This window comes from Pteropus vampyrus, unplaced genomic scaffold, assembly GCF_000151845.1.
Source record: "Pteropus vampyrus isolate Shadow unplaced genomic scaffold, Pvam_2.0 Scaffold23, whole genome shotgun sequence".
Lineage (NCBI taxonomy): Eukaryota > Metazoa > Chordata > Mammalia > Chiroptera > Pteropodidae > Pteropus > Pteropus vampyrus.
In genome coordinates, this window is record NW_011888804.1 from 10,647,802 (window position 1) to 10,671,506 (window position 23,705).

General features: G+C 41.7%; 1 protein-coding gene across 2 annotated transcripts in view; it reads right to left on the bottom strand.

The window, feature by feature from the left end:
* Window positions 1-3,797: 3,797 nt before the first annotated feature.
* MAPK1 (mitogen-activated protein kinase 1) overlaps window positions 3,798-23,705 on the bottom strand; it is an 83,870-nt gene continuing 63,962 nt past the window's right edge. For both annotated transcript variants that reach the window (XM_011355955.2, XM_023528297.1), the window contains 3 exons: window positions 14,244-14,353; window positions 12,125-12,250; window positions 3,798-7,725 (listed from right to left, as the gene is read on the bottom strand). In XM_011355955.2, the coding sequence (XP_011354257.1) occupies window positions 12,134-12,250; window positions 14,244-14,353 (227 nt within the window). In that variant the 3' untranslated portion in view covers window positions 3,798-7,725; window positions 12,125-12,133. The remainder of the gene's footprint in view (window positions 7,726-12,124; window positions 12,251-14,243; window positions 14,354-23,705) is intronic.

The following is a 23,705-nucleotide window of genomic DNA, read 5'->3' on the forward strand; positions in this document are numbered from 1 at the left end:
AAAAAGGGCAGCGATTCCGGGAGGTGGTGATGTGGCCACCGGTCCTTGCCTGATTCTCCAAACTCGCCTCGGCGTCAGCTCGGTGGCCCTTTGCAAGCAGCCAGCCAGCTTATGTGTCTGCACCAGCGGTCTGCAGGCCTCCCTCCAGAATCAGGCTGGAAACCTTTGGCCCTGGTGCCCCACATTGCACATTCCCTTCCCGGCACACAGATGTGCTCTCCCTGGTCCCATTTCCACAACTGACAGTAGGCTTGCTACCTTTGGCCTTACTAAAAAAAGGTGCCGGCTCCTCTACTACTCTGGCCAAGAAATTCAAGAGTAAACTTTCCTCACTCTCAACCCAACTAGGTGCTCCCCTTTCCTATCATTTTTATTCCCCAAAGTCTCTCTCCCAAGCCAGCAGGGCACAGCATGGTTGTTCGGAGTCAGAGCTGAAACAGCGAGGCTCGCTGTCTCTGGACAGCCCAGCACATCCCAGGCTGCTGTTCTGAACCAGCTTCGAGTCAGGACACACACGGCACCATGCTTCGGTTGGTTCAGCGGAAAGCATCCCTATACCCAATGTGTGAATGTAGAACATTATTATATAGAGACTCATTTTTAGAAAGAAATTAGGAGGATGAAAGGCAAGGATACAGGAAGAATTCTGATTAAAAATGCCTTTCACTTCAAATTGAGGAGGCCCCTGCCTATTTCCTGTGCGTGCCCACGGCACTGTGGTGGCTCTCAAGACCCATGTGAGAGAAGTGCCTATGATGACCCAGAAGGTCTTCTGGTTTCAGAAACAAAACTTTGCTTCTAGAAAGTTTTTCACATGTGTTGTAATCAATTAGTTAGCCTTTGAATCCATACACTTGTGGAGCTCACAGAAATACTATCACAAAGCTGCTGGACACAGGTCTTCTTGGTCTTTTGTAGCTGAAAGGTTTCCTCCCTTCCTTCAGAGATCTCCAACGTTAGTGATTTCCTTGAAGACAGGGGCTGTCCTTGACACAGCTCAGCACTGTCTTTGCATCAGGTACATTGCAGGTACTGTCCATTGAGCTGATTAGAGATTGGTAAATCAGCATGAAGTCAAGCAAAAGGAAATCCATACAACTGGTTTCTTCCACTTGCAGTTGTGAAGAGGGCCTCTTCCTTCCCTGCTAACCACTGACCACCTCACAACACATCGACACCCCTCAGGGTGACAAGGCCCAGCGTTGGCTGCACAGTTCTCTGAATAATCCTACTCTGATGACTCTCTGCTCTCTACAGACACCCCAGGCTCTGTCATGCTGGGGGAGTGCCTGTGGGATAAAAGAAAAATACATATTGTTTTTGCCCCTCGTTCCTGACACAGGGCTCTTGAAATCTGTAATTTCCTGGGTGATAAGAGGACTAAGAGTGTCTTTTGTTCTAAAATTTGGTCTTTGAACCCGGTTCTGACACAAGGCTTCTTTCTACAAATCTTGTAATTTCCTGGGTGATAGGTGTGTCTTCTGTTCTAATGCGGGGACTCTGGGTGGGCTCCTGGATGAGGGCTGGTCCATAGAAACACCAGGCCAGGATTAGAAGCTTGGAATTTTCAGCCCTGCCCCCGATGCTTTGAGAAGGGCCGAGAATAGGGTTAATGATCGATCATGCCCACATGAGGAAGCCTCCATAAAATCCAAAAAATATGGGGTTCAGGGAGCTTCCACATCCCAACTCCATGGGGACAGAAGCTTCTACGCTTGGGATCCTCCCAGACCTCACCTTACGTATCTCATCTGTATCCTTTATCGTATCCTTTAATAAATTGGTAAATGTGTTTCTTTGTGTTCTGAGCCACTCTAGCAAATTAATTGAATTCAAGGAGCGGGTTATTGGAACCCTTGATCTATAGTTAGTTGGTTAGCAAAGGTGACAACCTGGGCTTGTGACTGGCATCTAAAGTGGGAAACAGGGAGCAGTTTTGTGGGACTGAACTCTTAAGCTGTGGGATCTGATGCTATCTCCAGGTAGACAGTGCCATAATGGAGTTGAATTCTTGCACAGCCAATTGTTATTCCAAGAGCTCCTTGGTGTATGGAAAACCTCATCCCATCGACAGTGGAAATTTGGGTATCAGAACCCTCACAGCTCCATTTTCAAAGAACCTGGACATGACAAGAATCTGACTTCTACGTTTCCACATCTCCCACGGCATCCACATAGCAGTGGCAGGTGCCTGCATGCCAGGCTTCCTTTCCACACCTGTATGTCAGCCCTTGTGGTCAGTCACCTCGCAGTCTCTCCCTAGTCTGCTCGGGTCTCTGCTTTACTCAACAAATGACATCACTGCAAGAGATAAACATTCGAGTGCCACAGGTCTACTTCTGTTTCCCATTTCACCTGAAAAAGATGTTGTGGAGCACAAGCTCATGCCATTTCCTTTCTACCTAGAAAATGATCTGTCTGTAGCTGTCCTTGGTGCTGGATTCAGAGAAAGCCCCCCACATCTCACGTCCACCATGACCCACCTCCACCATCCCCTCTCCATCTCTCCCACCTCACTTAGACTCAAAGGCTGTCCCCCCATGAAAACTCATCCCTTTACTGCTTCTCTGTGGACATGCCTACTCTCTCTCTTCCCACTGCCACTCAGGTCTTCAGGGGTCTGCATCTTGCCACTCCCAAACTCTGTAAACCCCATGACCAGGGTTTGGTTTCTGTTCCACACAGAGGACTGCTGTGTGGTCACTGGTCAGCTCTGAACACTCCGGTTCTGATTAAATACAGCAAATTGGGCCATTCAAGATGCTGGTCTTATACTGCCAGCTGGAATGGCTGCATTACTGCTAAGGCAAGAACTCATCATAATTAAAGTGGAAAAGATTATGATTATTAGACTCCTTGGGTTGAATAAGAAAGATGATTATTTTAATTATTTTCTATATGATCTGGACGACAAAGAATGTTATCCTCTCAAAGGGCAAGCAAATGCTGGACTCCCACGAGTGTTTCAAATACCCATCAAACTACCAGGTTAGGTGGGATCAGCTCATGTTCCTGGAGAAAGTTCTGGACAGGTTCCCCGTCTCAGATTAACAGAAAGCAGTTAGTTCGGTTAGCAGACATTTTAGTGTCACAACACAATTTAAAGAAATGAAAAGGCATTAGGAAGATTTGATACTTACTGAGTACCTGTTCTGAGGTTTTATACTAGACAGTCGGAATATACTTTCATAACCTTTACCGCATGCGAGGGAGGGCAGCAGTTCCACTTCACAGCTGAGGGTCTGAAGAGCAAGGCAGCACAGCGAGCAGCCCAGAGCCTGCTGTGGTTATCAGCAGAGGGCAGGCTTCGAACCCTGTTTGATGGGCCCCAAGCTCTTTCTGTATCACCACACAAGAAACATTTCCAATACTTTCTTTGTCTTGTAAATCTGTCTCTACATGGTGCCCAGTATTGACAAGAATCAAATGTCCAAGAGTCCCTAATACATTCACGACTTGGTCTGACAAAAGGCTGCCAATGACACCTACCCTGGTGGCAGAGGTGCTGACGTTCAGGAAGGTGAGAAGAGATGCACACGGGTACTGACTGTGTTAGGGTTCCCGGCGCTGCCTTCTTCCCCCTTTACAGCCAAAGGTCTGAAGAATAATCTCGAAAACCCGATGGAGCACCAAAATCCCAATCAACTCCAGAGCACCAGCTTATGGTTCTAACATTAACTACTATAAGCAAAGTCAAATTAGGAAAACACACTTATTTGGGCAACATTCCAATAATGGACTAGACGAGTTCATATTTTCACATATGAAATTCCAATTAAACTACATGCACAGTACTATGTTATTTTGGTAACACAGGGACACAATTTAATGATTCTAATTTTTTTGTAGTTTTTCTTTTTTACAAGTCAGGTGCCATAAACATTCAAATAATCCATCTTTTAAAAAGTACGTTTACAACATCAAAAGAATTAAGATGAAATATAAACCTTTCTACTTACAATTTTTATACAGATTAACCAAATCACAGATACCACAAATAAATGTTAAATTGTAACAATATAATGAATAAACATTCAGATTCTTAATAAAATCTTTCTTTAACTTTTTTTTAACTTACCATTATACTAAATAATCTATGCGGAGTTTTGGGGTACAATACCAAGAAGGCACCAACAGTACAAAGCAGATACAAAGCAATTTCAGAACTTTCTTGAGTGCTCTACACGGATAAACAGCACAAAAAAAGGCAACAAGCTTTAGGTAAAACTGGTGCAACCCTAGAGAATTCCCTCTAGATTCCCAGTCCTTTCTGATCCATTCTGTCAATCTGGGTTACAGTGAGAGAAACCACATATTTACTTTACTGTTAACATGCTTCTCATCTGTACTATGGGAGTATCATATTTCAAATACCAGCATAACAATTTTAAAGCACAAATGCTTTAAAAATGTATAAGCAAAAGGATTGCTCAGATTTTCAAAACCACTACATTTACAAAAATATTTCTCTTAAACTTGGGATTGCTCCAAAACATTGATTTACAAATATAAAAGTATTATGGAAGGACCCAAAGCATGTGTGCATATGTATGTGTGTATTAACATACTGTTACCATACTATATAAAAGTTACCAATTTAAAAACCGTATTAACATATAAGCAAATAAGGTAAAACAGTCTCCTCTGAATGGTCTGAATATTATGTGGCACGCGGCATGGGCAGTATACCTGTCTGACTCTTAGAGACAACCACTGACAAGCCACGTGTGGCTCCTGAAAACTACAGGTAACTCCACACCCATCACCTATGCCTGCAGCAGAAGGGATCACTGTGAACACACCACTCACTGGGTACTGCACACAAATACAGTGATATTCTTCAACCCATGCATCAAAACGGTCTGTGTGTCTCTATCAGCTTTGAAGACTTGTGTCAGCACAGTCATCATGAGTTCTCCGAAATCCATCCCACCGGCTTGTTAGGTATTTTGTTTCACACTAAATGAAAGGCTTGGAATGTTTCCAACAAGAATTTTTTGCTTACATTTTAGACACCAAAAAAGCCATTAGTCTGAAAGCTTATGTGAGTGTACTAATAATGGTGGCATTTGGTACCACCACCATGAATTTATGACCTAATCTGTACATTTTTAGAGATGTGAGAAGATCCAAATGATAAGCCGATAACACATAATAGCCAGTCCTTTTCACAGGTACCTTGGTTATGACAATTCTCTGACTTGTTAAACCAAGTTTGGCATAATTAATAAAAAGCACACAACTTATGGCTACAGTGATTCTAGAATGCAGTTAGTGGTTTCATGCCAATCTGACTCCATGGTACCATCACAGAGGATGGGAAAGAGCCCACAGTCCCCAGGGATTAGTAACCAAGGCTATGGCTTTCTATTCAGAGGACTGCAAATTAACCTCATAATAATACTAACATTCCATTTAAAAAGTACAAAGAAATGAGCAATAAATCTGTCAATGCTCCTTTTAAAATGAAAACTGACTTATCAATGTATCAAGTAACAGTCAAACCTGTATCCTGCCAATGCTATGTGGACCTTGACATGGCCGCTCTGGGAACGGAGGTGAAGATCATGTATTTTAGGGCAAGAATCTAGATAGATGTGGTTCCAATTACTGAGGAAGAGTCAGCCATCCTTCTTTACCCCATGAGGTGTGGACATCAGCACCCTGGGCCAGGTGATGCGGGACAGCCCTTCTCAGCACTGAGCTGTGCCCAGCAGCAGCTCTGGGGCACACAGGCAGGCCCTCTTTCAGAAAGAACCAGAGAATCCAACCTGAGATGTCTGGGCTCCATCAGAGTTTGACATAATATTTTAAACCTATGATTTGAATAAAGGAACATGTCAGAATTGATTTCTCTGCTGTGCAGAGGGTAAAAAAGGCCCTATGGAAATGCTTTCTAAATCATTTTATGTAAACCACCGTGCTGGTGTGGTGCCTGGGTGGGAAGCTGAGGCCTGTAAGCATTTCTGTTCTAAGCACAAACTGAACCTGGCTGTCCATTCGGACATGCTGATCCAGAGGAAATCAACACTGAATCTTACATGAATATGAAGATAGAAGATGTACATTTATTTCCATGAATTACAAGTGCATTTCTGTTCATATTAGCAGGCAGTCTTTATATAACCCATTCTCCATTGCTGTCAAAAATCAAACAAAAAAAAAAAAGACAGCTGAGAAATGAAAAGCTAAAAATAGAATTTTTCCTAAGTGATCTGCTGGATAGCATTTTCTGTGGAACAAAACTCAGAGGTAACAATAGATTTTTCGTTTCAATCATAGGCATGTGGCACTTGGACAGTCATCTCTGCACAGAAAGCTGTTAACAGTCATGCGAGGATACAGTAATTATTGAACAAGGCAAATTTCTCACCACAGAGAGCAGTGGGGGAGTCAAGAGGAGGCACTGCACTGGGACAGAACACCGAGTCAACGCCACAGTGCACAGTGGCAGGAACGAATACTTAAAGAGATCAGGGAAATATGGGATAGCGCTCCAAACATGACTTAGTGCTAGCTTTTTCTGATGGTCTCAGCTCAGCAGTATGAGAAACGTCTGAGAGTACTTGACGACAGAACAGTGCTGCATGTCATGAGCTCATGAAGGCTTTATTACAAACTGTTATATCGTAGGTTGAAAAATGAACTTGAGATGCTGACATGCTGTAGGAGGAAAAAGTTGTACACTTTCTCATTTAAAGACGCAGTGTTTATCCTCTCTGTTAAATCCTCAGGCATTGAATGTGGTTACACTAAATGTGGCACACCATGTGAAGTAGCTCGGGGTATACGTACCCTGGTGGCTAGAGCTCTGCCCCGTGACATCAGGCAGCCTGCTGGCTACTTCTCCAGATACTTAACCTCAGCACCCTGCTGTGACCTCTGTATATCTCTCACTAAATCCCGAGTGAAGCTGCCACTTTAAAGCTTTTTGCATAAGTCTTGCAAATACTCAGTACTGCATATAACACATTTTGGCAAGTGTTATATCTCTATAAATGGTACAAGTAGCCATAGTAAATCTACTGAGTGCAGTACATCTTTCTTTTATTTAGAAAAATGATTGAGTTTTCTAAAAGCTGGGCAAATAGCACATACCTTAAATATGTTAATGACTAACATGATATCAGAAAAGACATTGACAAGTGCCCCCCAAAGATTCCCAGGATGGGAGCACTTGCTGTAGGCTGCAACATCATTGCAGGTGTTTCCACGAGTTCCTGCTCTGGGGAAACAGTTATGGTGAAAAGGTGAAGTGCAAATAAGGGGCTGTCACTGACTTAAAGTGCCCTAGGTAGTAGCCTTCCCTTATCATTAAGTGAGATGCCAGTGACGAGAGCCAATTTGGAAAGCACTATCTCTGGTATGACTGCATGGGTCAGCGGGGCATCATGTAAGAAAGGATTCAGGAGAGGGAGGAACCACTGCATCTTTCAAACCAGAAAGCGATTAGTGACTAAAGCAACGGTAAGCAGTAGGTGCACTGAAAGTACATACTGCCACAGGTCACCAGTGGGTGACACACACAAGGGTGCCAGGAACAGTTCTCTGGACTGAAGGAATTCTTTGAAAGCATAAAAGCCACAACTACCAGAAACCGCCCCTCCGAACGGCTCAAAGGAGTCAGTGTGGATAAGCCAAGACGGGCTGGAGACAGGACCAGGGTCAAGAACTGGGAAGAAGAACACAGATGTCTGAGCACGTCCAGTCCTCTGAGCCCTTGTCCTATTGAAAAATAAACAAATAAAACCTATGAGTTAAGAACGAATCACATTAAAACAATATCAGCAGCAGCATCAGGAAAATGTTAAAGCGAAAAAAATAAACCACATTAAAACATCAACAGCAACATCGTGAACAACAGAAAAATGAAAAAGAAAAAAAAAAAAGACTCCCACAAAATGGTCATTTCACTTGGAACCACTTGGGCACACATAAAGCAAGGCAGTTCTGAAGGGGCGGGGCTCTGCCTTCACCTTGTAGGCACCTCTTCTCACATTTTTCAGAGGATGTTTCCATCATAACACTCACAGGGAAGACACACACACGCGCACACACACACTCACAGGCTGGCTCACTTCAGTGTTCCCAAGATGCCTTTTATTAATCACACAATCCCCACCACTCCAATGATCAAAAAACAGAGCCTGAGGGTCTTTGTAAAATAATACATGTATATGCAAAAAACTCTTCTCCTTCCTCCTATTTTTAGCCTCTTTTTCTCTAGATGATCAAGTAGGACAAAATCAACTACACAGGCAGCAGAAAGCGTGTTGTTATCAACGCTCAAGTTTTCTCTGATGGTGACAGAGAACGGCAAGACAAAGTGCTAGTTGGAAGTGTGAGGCTGGTGGGCCTGGATTCTGGAAAGGATATGGTTCCCAAGGGCAGGAGATGATTCTGATTACCCAGGTCAGTGGTAGCCTGACAATTTTCCCACCAGGCCTCCAAGATAGCACTTTGAAAGGCAGCAGGTGGTAACATGCTAATAGCCTTTATTTATTTTCTACACCTGACAGGGTTCACCTGGCTCTCTGGATGTTTGCAAATGGGCCACCTCCAGAGGTCTACCAGGAGTGTCACACTGTAAAAGTACAAGAAGAACTTTCTTCATTATTCTGTCTCTATTTTACTTGGAGAAATTACAATCTTAGTCAAATCTACTCTAACCATTCATAGGCTAGTAGTTTTCAAACGTGAACATCAGAATCCACTGGAGGGCTTGTTAAAACACAGAATGCTGGGGGTGGGACAGTTAGACCACACTTTGGGGAACCACTGCCTAAGGCATCTACTTTATGGAATGAATTAACTTCACCCCCAGGCCTCTATTAATTTTGTATCATCTTTGGGAGAAATGAAAAACACTGCCACTCAAATCATGTTCTGTTCTGATGGGGAAGCCTGGTTAAGATGGAGAGGAGGGTAACCAAGTGTGCCAAAATGCAAACAAAATAGATCTTCTTGGAGGCCCTTACTACTGTGAAATGTTTGCTAGTATGATAATGTAGCAGAATGTCACCTTCACATGGGTGGCTTTCACCTACCACTCAAGAGTCCGGGCAGGAGGATGGGTGTAATGGTTCAACTGTGTGACAGGAGATGGTAAACGACCTTCATCTAGAGGTATGCCATTTTGAACTGCAGCCAAACCTACTGACTAAATATAAGTCAGCTGAGATCTTGGCAACTTGCTTTGAAATGCATGAAAAAAATAAGATGGACTGATGAGTATACGGAGGAATGGGTGGACAAAAACATGAGAAAGCAAGGATAGTAAAACGTTAATCCTAGAATCTAGGTGGTGGGAATATGGGTGTCCACTGTAAAACTCTCAACTTTTTAAAATAGTTGAAAACTGTCATTTAAAAAACACTGCAGGGTCGGGCCTGGTTAGTACTTGGAAGGGAGACCACCTAGTAATACCAGATGCTGTAGGAGAAAAAAAAAATTCTAAAAAACACCTGAAAAAAATCAGGCTATAAGCATGTACTGTGCCTTCTGTGCCTCTGGAAGAAGTGAATTAAACACAGAGCAACTGTCTTTGCCACCCCTCTCCAACGGTAACAACGCTCAGTCCTGGACTCTTGGAATTGGGGATGACCCTGGGAGAGGCCTTGGTCCCCCACCTGCTAACTCGGACTTCAGGGGTCATTTAGCTAGCAGTCATGTCCTGCGGCCCCAGGAATACTCTCACCTTTGTCTCGCTCCCTGTGGTCACTGCACTGCCCTTTTCTCACCCAGTGGCCTGGCCAGTTTTCCCATGGGCCCCGCTCACCTAAGGTTTCCCAACATCCTCACTGCCCCAAGTCACCTGCCCCAGTGCTTCAAGACTTGAAACTACTTTCGAGGGAGAAAAAGGCTCCTTGGCAAGCCTGAGCTTCGGGCTTTTCACAAGCCTGGCTCTCCTGGGGCTCCTATGCGGGCCTGATTCCCTGCACTGTCATGTCCCTCCTTCGCCAGAGGAGTGCCCCTTCCCAGCACTGTGATGTTGGCCCTCCTCGATCTTTGGGGCCCGTACCCACCCCTGATACAGCACTCGTGATACTACACCCGGCTCCTTGTTATCTCCTCTGTCCAGCTGTCAAGCTGCAGGAAAACAAAGCTTGGGTCTTATTCGTTTCTCTCTGACCTGGCACGAAAAGTGCTCAACGATGATTAAATGAATGATGATAACTACTGATAAATATGTCGCTAGTTTTACACTAAAAACGTGCTTGACAGTTCTGTCTGTGTGTCTCTGTCTTCTAGCAGACGGTGTGCTCTTTTGAGGCTACATTCAGGTTCTGTTTGTTCTGCTCACCTGGGTGTCTAACATAAGCCTGGCCCAGAGTAAGCACAAAGCATGTGTGCATTAAAACAAGACGAGGAAAAATGGAGGCCGCCAGTCAGCTTCAGAAAAATGACTGATTAAAGGGACTGAAGAAAAACAACAAACATTGCTCAGCTCAGTCTTCTAGGCCAGGGTCAACTAATCTGTTCTGTAAAGGGCCAGATAAAACTTTACTTACAAAACCCGGTGGCAGCCAACTGGGCAAATGCAACCTGATGTTGTACAGATACAAAGAGGGAAGAGCAAGTTTTTGGGAGAGGGAGACAATCCTTCCAACTGTGAACACTAAGCAGAGGGACCAGGAAGGAAGCCCCACAGGGACCTAGGCTAAGGTATGAACATGGTTGGGTCTTGAGCACTGACATTCTATCACCGACTAACCGTGCAGACTGTTGTACACAACGAATACTTCAACAGATTATCATGCCTGTGAGGTGTGAAAAGATAAATGAATCCAATTCTCACTAGACTCTGTCCTCCTCGGCCCCCTGCTGGCCTCGCGCCCTCTTTCTCATTCAGACTCTTCTCAAGGGCTGATTTATCAGAGCATACCTAACATCCTGCAAGCACAGGCCTCCTCAACACTTCACTTGCTTTGATTTGCCTTTGAGGGTGTGTCCAGTGTCAACATCAGGCTAAGCAAGGGCTAACAGTGCCCGCATCACTCCCTCTGACCCCTAGTTGCTAGGTTTAGAAAATCTGGAGTCTTTCAGACTGCCTTTCCTCTATTTCCTCTTTCCTCTATTCACTGCTTCTCATCATACAGCCCTAGTCCAAACCCACAGTCCTTTAGTCTGGAAGCTTTTAGATTTGTTTTGAGCTTGTCTCCTACCCAGGCTTCTCCTCCAACCCTTCCTGCTTTGGTGTCAGACTTCTGAAAGCACCGCTCTCTTACTCCACCTGGCTCTAAGGCTGAGCTGGCCATGTCTGTTCTCAATGACAAGGCCGAAGACCTGTCAACTGCACTGCTGTACTTCCTATTTCTGCTTCTAGTCATACATGGGTTTTCAGGAGGAGGGTGGCTCCTGTGTTTCAGAAGCACTGGACAGCGATGGTGGTTTCAGGCCCTTGAGATCCCCGATGTCAGTGGCAGTACAGGCTCCTCACCCCTCCTCAGTGACGGTGATGCTCTAACGGCTGCAAGTGCCCTCCCTTGTGTGGTGATCAATGACCCTGGTTAATACCATTTTCCCTTTTGTTCCTTTTGCCTGAGACTGGGGCAGCTTCCTGCAGTTACCAATATGCAGATGATTCCGCCTCCCCCTTTTTGTTCTCCAGCTCTTCTAAGGCCTTCTGACAGATCACATGTCCACTGTATGAAACAGAACAGCTTCTGCTTTTGAGCCTGGATGCTGCCCAATAGGGTCAATCAGAGACCAATGCTCAGCTTAAGCCACTGCCCCTAGGCCCCAATACATGAAAATAAAAAAGACAGGGTATGAGAATGGAATAGAGATCCATGTAAGAAACCCCCAAATGTGCACTACTGAGTAATCTGCTTTTCCATAATGCCACCAAGGTAGCCTTCTATTCCAATACAAGCATAGCACCCTCTTGGCCACTTGTCTACTCTGTGTAAGAAACCGCTGCCTGCTGAAAGACATCTCCAGCCCCACCATGCCGGTCTGCCCAAAGCATTTCCCAAGCAAATGCTTCAAGCCTTAGTTGTAATTCTTCACTGTTCATTTCTATGGAGTTCCAGTGCAAGCCTTCTTTCTTTCAAATAACTTTAATTTATATTCTCTCTCCCTCACTAAGGTTTGTTTACTGTATGGTTAAAGCTCCAGGTACCTGACAAATTTAAGATCTGTATCCTGGCTGGAATCTAGCAGTCTCTTCAAAAATGAGTTCTTTGAGCTTCTCCTTAGGCAAGTCATCCAATTCCATGTCAAACTTGAACGGTGCTTCAGCAATGGGCTTTAAGAGAAAACAAAACATTTAGTAGACAATAGTTGTTACGGTCAAGGCAATTGCTTACTGATTCATAAAATGACTATGACTTAGAATCTGAAATTTACACAAGACAGATGTCAACTAAAAAGTGAGTAAGTATGTATTTGTGCCCCACATTCCTGAAGGTGCATTTTTTATGAGTACGTAATAAACAAACTGGGAGCAACTGAATCCATTTTGAGTGTTCATCTGAACTTATCTCAGAACAATTTTTCCAATGTTTTAAAGCACTACAAGTTGAAATCACAGAAACTTGTTTTTGTAGAGGTAGTAGTGGTTATGTTTATACGATTAAAACCCATGATATTCAAATAAATGCATTTGATTAAATACAGCACAGTATCTTTAAAAGAAATATTATGAAGCTGTTAAAAATGAAGCTGCAAGAAAGATTAATATCATGGGGGAAATGCCCATGTTTGTGTTATACAGAAGGAACCTTATTTTATTTTTAAAATTTATATATAGAAATATTAAGACTGGAAAAGAAAACTCTAAAATTTTAATAGCTGTGTAAAAATACTACAAAAAGTGATCTCGTATTTTTCCTGCAAGTTTTCGTTTTTATTCTTTAGCACACAGTCTATAAACAATCAGAAAGCTATTTAAGTATATTCTTAAATTATTTGTCAAAAAACCCTCAGACATTCTCAAAGACAAAAAAATGAAATTAGTTAATATTATTTATATTTTAAAGTACCCCCAGCTAATGCAATGTTATAGAATGTAATGATGATACCAGCTGTCAATCACTGGATGCCTAGTAGTTACCAGACACTCCCAGATCTTATCCACATCCTCATACTGGGCCTTTAAGAGATGGAAACATGGATCCCGAACTTTACACTGAGCTTTGGTCTCTTGAAAGAGGGAAACAGATTTGTGTCCACAAGACAAAAACAAGTAGCTAGCCCTTCCTGAAGAATGGCTCTGTGTGGGATCATATGAGGTGTCCTACCTGTGCTTTTCTTCTAATTCTCCCAACCACCTATTGGGTATGGGGTAACATCCTAGCTTGTGAATAAGATGCAGAGGCCTTGGAAATCTGTAGCTCACTGGGCTAGTAAGGGCCACAAACCTTATGCTTTCACTTAGTTCCCTGTTGTGCACTATGTTGTAGGCATCTTTGTAAGATACCTCAACTGTTTCTAGAGGAAGGGATAGAGGGTAGAACAGGAAGCTGATTAATAAATACTTCCTCTTTTTGATTTCTTCTTCCTCTTTATAAACTTTTATAGTTTTTCTCCTCTTCCATTTTCCCCTTAAATACACTCCGCTTGGCTTTCCCTCTTTTTAAAACAGAGTGTGAAGGCTTGTTTTCTACACATATGAGCCTCAACTAGAAAGATCCCAACTTTGGTTCATATGACATTTTTCTTTGTTCTCTTTACTTGAATGTTCAGAATTCTCTGGAGACCTGCCACATCTACCTCTGGACTCATCATTTCTCACAATAGGCTCTTGTGTCTCCATCTTCAGGGAGGCATACCAAATGTAAAGTTACCAAGCCAAAGTGGGAACTGTCGGGCTGACCTCTCCCCATCACTCTGCGACACCTCTCCCCAAGCAGGCAGTCAACCTCCTCTCCATTCGCAGAGTAGGCACCTTGGTTCAGGTGTCTCTTCCTGCCAGACCATGATAATGGTCTCCAGCCTTGGAGGCCTTCCTTATCTGTGCTCCCCTTTATCCATCCATTTCCTTAGTCCTACCCCTACTGCAGGTGGCCTGGAGAAAGTTTTCTGAGACAAGGAGCTTAGGGAGATGGAGGGGGAGGGTTTTCAAGCTGTGCTGATACCACCAGTCCTTGAGGTGGACAATGTGGGCTTGGTGGGAAGACCAAGTATGGCACCATGTACCTCTGAGGACAATCTAAGTACGACAACTGGGCCCCTCCTGGTTGGGCCTGCTGCTGACTGACAGACATCCCTGGAAAGCAGCCAAGAGCATGGGCTCTTACCTCATCACTTGGGTCATAATACTGCTCCAGATATGGGTGGGCCAGCGCCTGTTCCACTTCAATCCTCTTGTGAGGGTTGAAAGTCAACATTTTGTCCAGTAAATCCAGAGCTACAAAGAGAAAGGTTTTGCAGTGGTGAGAAGCCGAAAGAATAGTCACTGAAATACTTTCCATTTCCTGTTTAAGTAAAGTGACCAAAAAATAATGGAACTAATAAGCATCACCTTGGGGAGAAGAGCCAATACACTGCCCATTGTCTCAGCTTCTTGAGACTGTGACCATCTGACAATCACAGACCCAGATCCAGAAAGGTGATGTGATCAGCCAAAGACTGAAAGTGGAAGACCAGAATTCAAACCCAAGTCTGCCTGCTACACCTGGACTTTTCCTACCACTCTGCTTTGCAGGTGTCAAAAGCAAAGGTTTTATGTACTTCTCTTAACTCCAAAGTGATTTCTTCAATGGTTAATTTATTTTTCAACATACAGAGAAGGCCTCCAAGGTCATAGAAGAAAATGGTTACTTGTCCTCCTACATGGTTTCAGCCCGTTCCTTCCAAGTCCTGGCTGAGAGTCATGTGTGAAGCACAGGCACCCCAGTCTACTCTGCAGCTTGGTATCTTTCTCCAAGGCCCAAAACTAAAGGTATTTTCTCAACCTAGCCAGAAGTCAGCAGCTGGACACTTATGTTGAGAGTGCAGTAAGTAAAAAGTGAATGTAGGATCAACAGGGATGAGACAGAGGGGCGGCTAATGAATAGCTTACCCTGCTGGACTCCGTGGCTAGTGTCCAGGCATCACCTCAAGCCACGAGGATAGCCAAAGGGCATGGCTAACTGTGGCTGGGACGAGGGTTAAGGGAAATGTGATGGAATACTTCCTGTATTTAGTATCAGGATTAGGTTTCAATGAGAAACAATACAGGTTAGAAAAGATATTAAAGAGGTAGCAAAAGGGACTTCATTTTAAAATGTCTCGTTTCATTTAGTCATGCTCAGACCAGTGGTTTTTAATTTAAGTAGCAGGTCCTTTCTTCATATTAAGTCCTAAGAGGAGCCTCAAGACAGATAAAAAGCTACCTCAGTTCTATAAGTTCTAGCTCATGAGCCGCCCCTAAGAAATCCAAAGATCCCAAGGAACCAGTCTGAAAATCTATTGCAAGTCCAAAAAAAGAACACAGTGACATTAAAGTAAACAATAATTAAAAAAAAGAAAAACACTAGCATCTACTTAATGAAGCAGCTATTCATTAGGATATCAATCTCATTCATTTGCAAATCAGCATATGCTACTACCCCCTAAGAATAGGATAGTAAAGGAAAATGATTTGAGTCATTTAATCATTAAAAAATGTTTTCAACTCTTGAGAACAGCAGGCCAGTATACCTTCTGAAGTGACTGTTTGTGTGCCAGAAGGTAACCTAGAGTGCAGATGGAGGCTAAGGAGGCACCTTACTGCCTGAGGTCGCTAAAAGGGGGGGTGTGTGTGTGTGTGTGCATGCATGAGTTTGCATGCTCAGCTCTGACTCCCACTTGTGACTTCTCTTGTTGCATGCCACTCATCTTGATCTTCAAGACAATTAAGAGATAATAAATGTCATAAACTACATGTTAAATTCAACATAAAGAACTTTTCTCATGCTCATAAAGTAAACTGTAAAAATTTTTTTAAAAGCACACATAATGAATTTCTACAAATAGTAGTACACTTTCAAATTTATTTTTGCCTGTATCGACAAACTTTTTAATACACACAAGTGTACCTTAGGAAATTAGGGAACAGTGCCATTTTGCTTTACAGGCTAGAGGACTTTTCAGAGCAGAAGCAGCTCTGAGAAATCCAGACACATTGGGCTTTGACCAAAGCACTGTCTGGGCAGCACAAAAGGCATTTATTACTGCAGCTGTGACCCACAGTGTTGGGCCCACAAATGGGCTTGGTTTCAGAGGAGGCTCTCTCAAGGGTCAGGGCAGTGTAGCAGGACAGTCAAAAACTCAGGCACCTCTGGCTCAAATCCAAGTCCCATGGAATACCTGGCAGCTGTATGAACATGCGACACACCCTTTGCTGAGTGTGTTTCAAAGTCTTATCAGTAACACAGGTAAGAAAACCTACCTCATTTCCTGCTCCCGGAACCATGTCTCCCCCAAAAGAGCTCATACACATTTCCCTAAGAACTTTCTTAAGATTAAAAGTCATTTGGCCTTTTGCCCAATTAGATACTGTCTGTGTTAGGAAAAGTCCCGGAGGTCTGATTCTAACAGTATTATTTCTAAATCGTTGGGGGATACTTCCCCCTTCCAAATTTTGTTGGCATTAAATAGAAAAGCACTTCAAAGCATCCAGATGCTTTGTAGCTTAACTATTTCTAAAACAGATCTGTTTGTTTCTTCAAAACAAAAAATCCTAGGCCCTTAATCTTCCAGGTAACAATTTTAAAGGAAGATAGGTTTTTGTTGTTGCTGTTATTGCTTGAAAAATAACTGGATCTCTAGCCTCTTTTTACTGCAAGTGCTATTTCTGCATTATTCACAGCTACAGAAGGGGAAAAGGAGAGAAATGGGAAGCAGCTGGCAGGTGCTGATCCCATAGTCAGAGTGTGTGGCCTCCTTCCTCCTACACCACGCAGCAATCCACTGGCACCACTCGGATGGCATGAATCACGCTGCCTGTGCATATGCTTCCTTGGATACAGGTTTTATTCCCCGAAAAGACTGAAATCCCTCCAAGGCTGATCATGATTGTGGACTCTCTGGGGCCCTCCCAGAGCTCACACTTACTCCTCAGCGTCAGTGGGTGCTTAGCAACATAACCCCACCCTCTGGTCCATCAGCCTTTTTTCCTTCCTCTCCTAGCCCAGACCCCAGGGTGGGTCATCTGACTGGCTCTCCATAGCATCACTTCGGGTCCATCTCATCTACCTAGCAAAACTCTGATCTTAGGCTAAGTTTGCACTCTGTCACTTCCACCCTCAACCTGAGTGTCTGAGCAGGTCCAGAGAAAAAGACTTAATTGTGCAAACGGTGCCATAACAGTGTATCTCAAAAACTTTCTGGCACCAGAACCCTACTCTTAAAAACTATTAAGGATCAATTTCAAAAAAAAAAAAAAAAAAAAAAAGCAGCTAATTCAGCTCATAATTCAAGCAACTGTGCAAGCGCTTTTCCTTGAGAAAACCACGTTCTATTCAGTATGCAGCAGACAAGTTCTACGTGTACTTCCCATTCTGCCACAGAGAACATTAGAAAGACATGTATGAAGGGTGAGATTTAATAAAGTGAGTGCTTCAACAAGGACGTTCTTACTGCAGTTGGCGCTGATTTTTAGCTGTGAGGGCATGGCACTGTTACTGCCTAGTCCTCTGTGAGGTTCTGGCAGTCTTGCTCACCACTGCTTCTCCACCAAGACTACAGGTTGCAGCGCAGAGAAAAGGGTTTACTAAAGAATGCCTTAGTGTTCTTATGAAAATAGTTCTATTTTCACGGACACCCTGAAAGAGCCTTGGGACCTCAGACATCTAAAGAGCACACGCTATTGAGAACTGTTGTAGCACAAAAACTCAAGATTAAAAAAAAAATCTTATCCCCAGGCCCCCAAAAGCTCTGGGAAATCTCTGGCTAGTCCTTTCTCTAAGATTCTTTTCAACTTGCACAACTTGAATCATATAGCCTTTCTGTCAAATGACCTTCAGTACTCTCAGCAGGTATTACTGAGGGTACTACTGAGAAAACAGATCCCCAGGAATGACTTTCCTGGATGTCCCTCCACCCAGATTCATACACATCCTTACTGTATAGAGAAGAACCTCTCCCTAATTTAAAGCCAACTGTCTCTGACATGTGGCCTGATCACAACCAGCTCCCCCTATAGTCATCTATATCCACTTTCCATTTCAAACTTTACTCTCACACTCAATGTCTTAACTACTCTACTCTTATGTCGTCAGTCACCAACGGCCCTTAACTGGAAGTCTCTGCTGTATGGAGCTGCTGAATGTGCTCTCTTTTTTATAATGCCATCTTCTGCTTCTGTGAAATATTGCTCTATTTTCTTTGTCCATTCTTTCTACAGTCTTCAGGAGTTCCTTCTCCAGTGATCGTTGAAGGTTCACATTCTCCAGTTTCTTATACATCCCATTCTTCTACCTTCTCAATCTCTTGCATGATTTCAAATGCCCCGTATTAAATAACTCCCACATCTATCTCTCTAGCCTAGAATTCTCACCCAAACTTCAGATTAATGTATATAACTTTCTGTAGGTAATAAAAAAGGATATAGCTTATGATCCCATTTACAACTAATACATGTATTTAGAGGGACAACAAAGTCTACAAGCTTTTCAAATAGTGGGCTATCTGAGAAATGCAGACAGATTTCCTACAAAAGTACATTTAAAAAAAATTTAAAACATAAACGAAAGTGAGAAAGAACAGCATTACTCATTTTTTTTTTGATGCAGAATTCTTCATCTTTTTTCGTCTGTTGGTTTTACTTCCCAGTGTCCACTGCCCTTTAATCACATGGAGCTGCACTTGCCACAGGGGAGGTCTTAAACTTGCCCACACTCCTTGCCTGTGCTGTGGGAATGACGACACTGGCTTGGCCACAGTCACGTAGGTGGGTTCCCTTGGCTACAATGACTGGTCAGGGGTGAGTACAAAGTGGCAATGAGTGTCAGCTTCATACTCGGGCTGAAACTATCAGGAAACTGGCCAGTGTGAGCCTGGAGCTGCTAGTGGCCATCTTATCACCACAAGATGAAAAGAGCACAGAGGAAGGCAACGTTGAAAGAAAAAGAAGTCCAGATTCCAGTCAAAGTGACGTTGCCCAGGAATCCCAACACGACTGAGCTTTTCAGTTATGAGAGCCAGTAAAATCCTTCTTTAGGCCTAAGCCAGTGGGCAGTAGGTTTTTGTTAGGTGTAAATGAGGCCTCGAACAGCTGACGCCCTATCCTGTGTGAACCACTCACCCAAGATCCCTCACCCCAGCACATGCTATAAAACATTTTACAAAAAAAACATTCTTAGTGACTTTTAATATTTAAGTAGATATATAATTTACTCAACCTTTCAATAAATGTTTGGCATTTATGTTGTTTTTATTGCCTACCAGGTGTCTTAAATTTAACATAGCACAAACGAAATTATCAAACGCTATGCCCCAAACTGCTCTTCCTATAGTTTTCTTCATCTCAGAATTTCTTGTGATTCTGTAAATTTCTTAATTGTATAATTTCTGTAAAATATGTGTTCTTGTCTTTTGCTCATTTATTTATCCATTGAGGTGTTAGGTTTCTCTTTGCTTTTTATACATTAATGATGAGTGTAACATTAATAGCTAATAATTCACCTTTCTTTACCTTTCCAAATTACCCTATGAAGTGGGAAATGAAATTTGTTCTAATTTGAGATGAAGACATTGTGAAACAGAGAGTTAAATAACTTGTCGAAAAGGAAAGCCCTGAGATGGTGGAGTCCACTTGAACTCAGGAGCCCAATTCCAGAGCACACAGCTTAGCCACTTCGCTGTGCTGCCCTCAATGTGACAGGATAGGGATCCTTTAAGTTTATTTAATTTAGAACATTTTATACTTATTGCCCACACCTGATCTGTCTAATCTATATTGTTTTAAACTCTTATGTAAACAAATCTACTACCTTTCTTTTATGTTTGTTTTCTTGGTTTATTTTTAAAGCTTACAGTGATAGTCATTCTCCACGTAGAGATCAGAAAAAAACATCAAATACTCTAAATATTGTTAGTTTTTAAAGGTATGATTTTTAAAAAGTATTTAATCGTTAATTCACTGGAATATACTTTGATGTGAATAATGATTTAAATTGATCTTCTTCCAAATAGCTACTCGACTAGTCCAGCACCATCTGCTGAGTAATAATCATTTCTTCCCCCTCACTGGAATAATTTTGGAAAGAAACTTAAGCTAGGCTCCTCTGAAAAAATCTATACTACTACTGGTTCAAGGGACTCAGTAATCAGAAATTTCCAACAAACATGTACAAAAATATTCAGTCTCACTCTTAATTGAAGAAAAATAATTAAAATGCCACTTCTCTCCCATTCGGTTGGCAGACCCAAAAGTTCAATAGTCAGAACTGCTGGAACAAAAGGCATGTGACAGAACTGCCAAACTGTCCCCCAAAGAGACTCAACCAATCTATATTCTACCAGCTGTCTCTGAGAACATCTGTTTCCCCATAGCCTTGACCACACAGTGGGTTTTCAAACTTTTTGATGTTTGCTACTGTGATGAGTGGCAAAAAAATGGAATTACTGACATTAATCAATGTTCATATCTCACATTGAATAAAAATGAGTACCTTTCCCTATATTTAAGAGACATTTACATTTCCTTTTCTGTGAATAATCATTAACCAGACTTAAAAGCACTTATGTTTCAGCTTTAAAGTTTTAATCTCTTGAGTTCCCCGAGGTTTTCCACTCATTTCTTTGTCATATAAGTATAAATCTGGACTATTCAGTTCCCTGTAGGCAGGCTCTTAATCTGTGTTACTGCTGTTCTATGTCCAAGGCCTGGGAATCCTTGAGAGCACAGAACAGACACTGAGATCTAGTTATTAAGTGAATGTATTTATGTATGTTATAGTTGAAAACTAGAAACAACCAGGTGGCAGATTACATATGGCCACAAATTCTTCAGAGCTTCCCATCAATGAGTGGATTTATTTCTCCACCTCTTGAATTTGGGCCATTTGCTCTGTGGCAGAAGTGTCTACTGTTCTAAGACCTAGCCTTTAGAAATGCTGCAGCTTCTGCTCTGGCTCCTTTGGAATATTTCTGTCATCACGAGAAGCACAGTCTGGTCTACTGTAGGAAAGGCAACAACATACAGAACCAAATGTAAGCTGTTGTAAGGCTACCTTAGACTATACAACTTGAGGGGAGCCAAGGAGACCCACCCAGCTGCACCTCGCTCAATGGTCTTATGAACAAATATGTGGTGGTTGTCTTAAGGCCACGAGTTGTGGAGTCGTTTGTTATGCAGCAATAGATAGCTGATATAAATGTCAAAGTCCAATGTGAGACTAACTAAAGACACTATGGGTCATTCCTACCAGGGAACACTATGTAAGCACTCTTTTTTGACTGCATATAAATGAAAAAGTTTTGGTCATAAGACCTCAGAATCTAGACATACAAACACTAGCGGTCTGGACATTCACACAACCCTGTGATGCAGGTACTATTACTAACACTATTTTACAAACGAGAACACTGAGGCCCAGAAAGGTTAAGTAAGTAGTTTGTCCAAATTTCACAAACTAGTAAGTCCCTGGTGCTGTGAATTGAACCCAAGAGGTCTGGGCTGCAAAGCCTATGCTCCTAACACAATGCTGTACTGCTCACTCTACTTCCGCCAATTCCATTTCTCCACTTTGTTCTATTTATAGTCCTTCTCTGCTTCTTCATTACAGTCATCCAAAACCTACGTTTAAAAATTAACTTTCTGGATTTTGGAGGTGTTAATTATTATCTGAATAGGTTAATCTCAAAGTTCATAACCTTAACATAAGGAAAAAAGTAAAAAAAAAAAAAAAAAGTCAGAAATAATTTGATTCAAAACTCATAACTATGGCAAAGAGTAAGGAGACAAACAGGAGAAAAGTCTGGAAGGTCTGTTTATATCATAAAGTCTTAATTAGCAGTTTTGCTATACATATACCTCTATAAAAAGGCAACTCAGTAAACAGGTTTTAGATAACATGCTTGGGACAATATAATACAGTTGTGTGCAGCAGGACATTTCCTGACGCACCACATATACCACGGTGGTACACCTAACCATACAGCCCAGGTGCATAGTAGGCTAGACCATCTAGGCTTGTGTAAGTGCACTCTGTGAAGTTTGCATAATGATGAACTTGCCTAACAATGCATATCTCAGAATGTAGCCCCGTCATTCATTAATGCATGACTATAATACAAGCCAATCTAATCAGTAACATGTACAATGCAAGTGAAGTTCTAAATTTTAAAAATTCTACAATTAGAATACATTATATAATTATGTAAATAAGCAGAAGTTGCGCACACATCGATTGGTACAGCAAAACATTAAAGGTTATTTTGGGATTCTGGTAATTAAATAATTAAGAATATTTCTTATTCTTTTACCTATGCTTTCTATTCTTCCAAACTGTCTACCATGATAATATACATATTTATATCAGAGATTTTAAAAGATAATTCCTCCTATACCCCCCCAAAATTCAATTTTAAACCACCAAGTAGTGCTGAACCTTGACTCAGGTCAATACATGAAACAAATTCAACATCTAAGTAGATAGTTATTAAGGTTAAAAAAATACACACATAAAATAGCAAAAATTAGATAAAGCTAAACTTTCAACAGAAGATTGGATAAAAATATTTATCATAGAATCATTAAAGATAAACCAGATGTATGCAAATATACTCAATTCTATTAAAAGTGACTATTAGGGAATAATTATAAAAGAATTTTACCTTCTCAATAAAATATTCCGATAATTTTTTAATTTTTACAAAAATGTTAACTTTTATAATAATTATTTCTAAAAATTAAAATTTAGGTAAAAATAAACCTATGTATGGAGATACAGAAAAATACAGAAGAATAAGCACCAAGGTGCTGGCAAGCTTCTCTCTCTCTCATCCCCTATTCTAAATCCCTTTCCCATTTTTAAGGACCCTGCCAATAGACACCCGGTCCACCTAGATAATCCAGAATAATTTCCCTATCTTAAAATCAGCTGACTTTAAGCAATCTTAATTCCCTTTTGTCAGGTAATAAAACATATTCAGAATCTGGGAATTAGGACATGAACATGGATACTTGTGGGGGTGGGGTCATTATTCTGTCAACCACAGCTTCATATAATAGCACGAAGTTAAAAAAAAAAATAGTTGCCTAATATATTTAACAGATACAGGTTAAATGGGAATAAAGGACAATTATTAAACAGTTAACTTAAAATATCAAAGAATAAAATCTAAAATATCACCTTTTTTCTTTTATAGATCATGCTCTTGGTGTCTCATCTAAGAAATTCTTCACTGAACCTAAGGTCACAAAGATTTTGTCCTATTTTCTTTTCAAAATTTAATAGTTTTGGGTTGTATATTCAGGTCTTTGTTCCTTTTTCTTTTTTTGCATATGGATGCCTAATTATTTCAGCATCATTCGCTGAAGAGACTGATACAAGCAACAATACAGATAAATCTCAAGTGGAAGAATCCAGACATAAAATGCAATATAGTGCATAATCGCATTTATATAACATTCCAGAAAAGGCAAAACTATAGGGACAGAAACTAGATTAGAGATTGCTAGGGACTAGAGGGAAGGAACTGAGTACAAAGGAACATGAGGTGACTTTTGGGGTTGATGGAAATACTCTATTATCTTGATTGTAGTGGTAGTTACATGACTGTCTTTATAC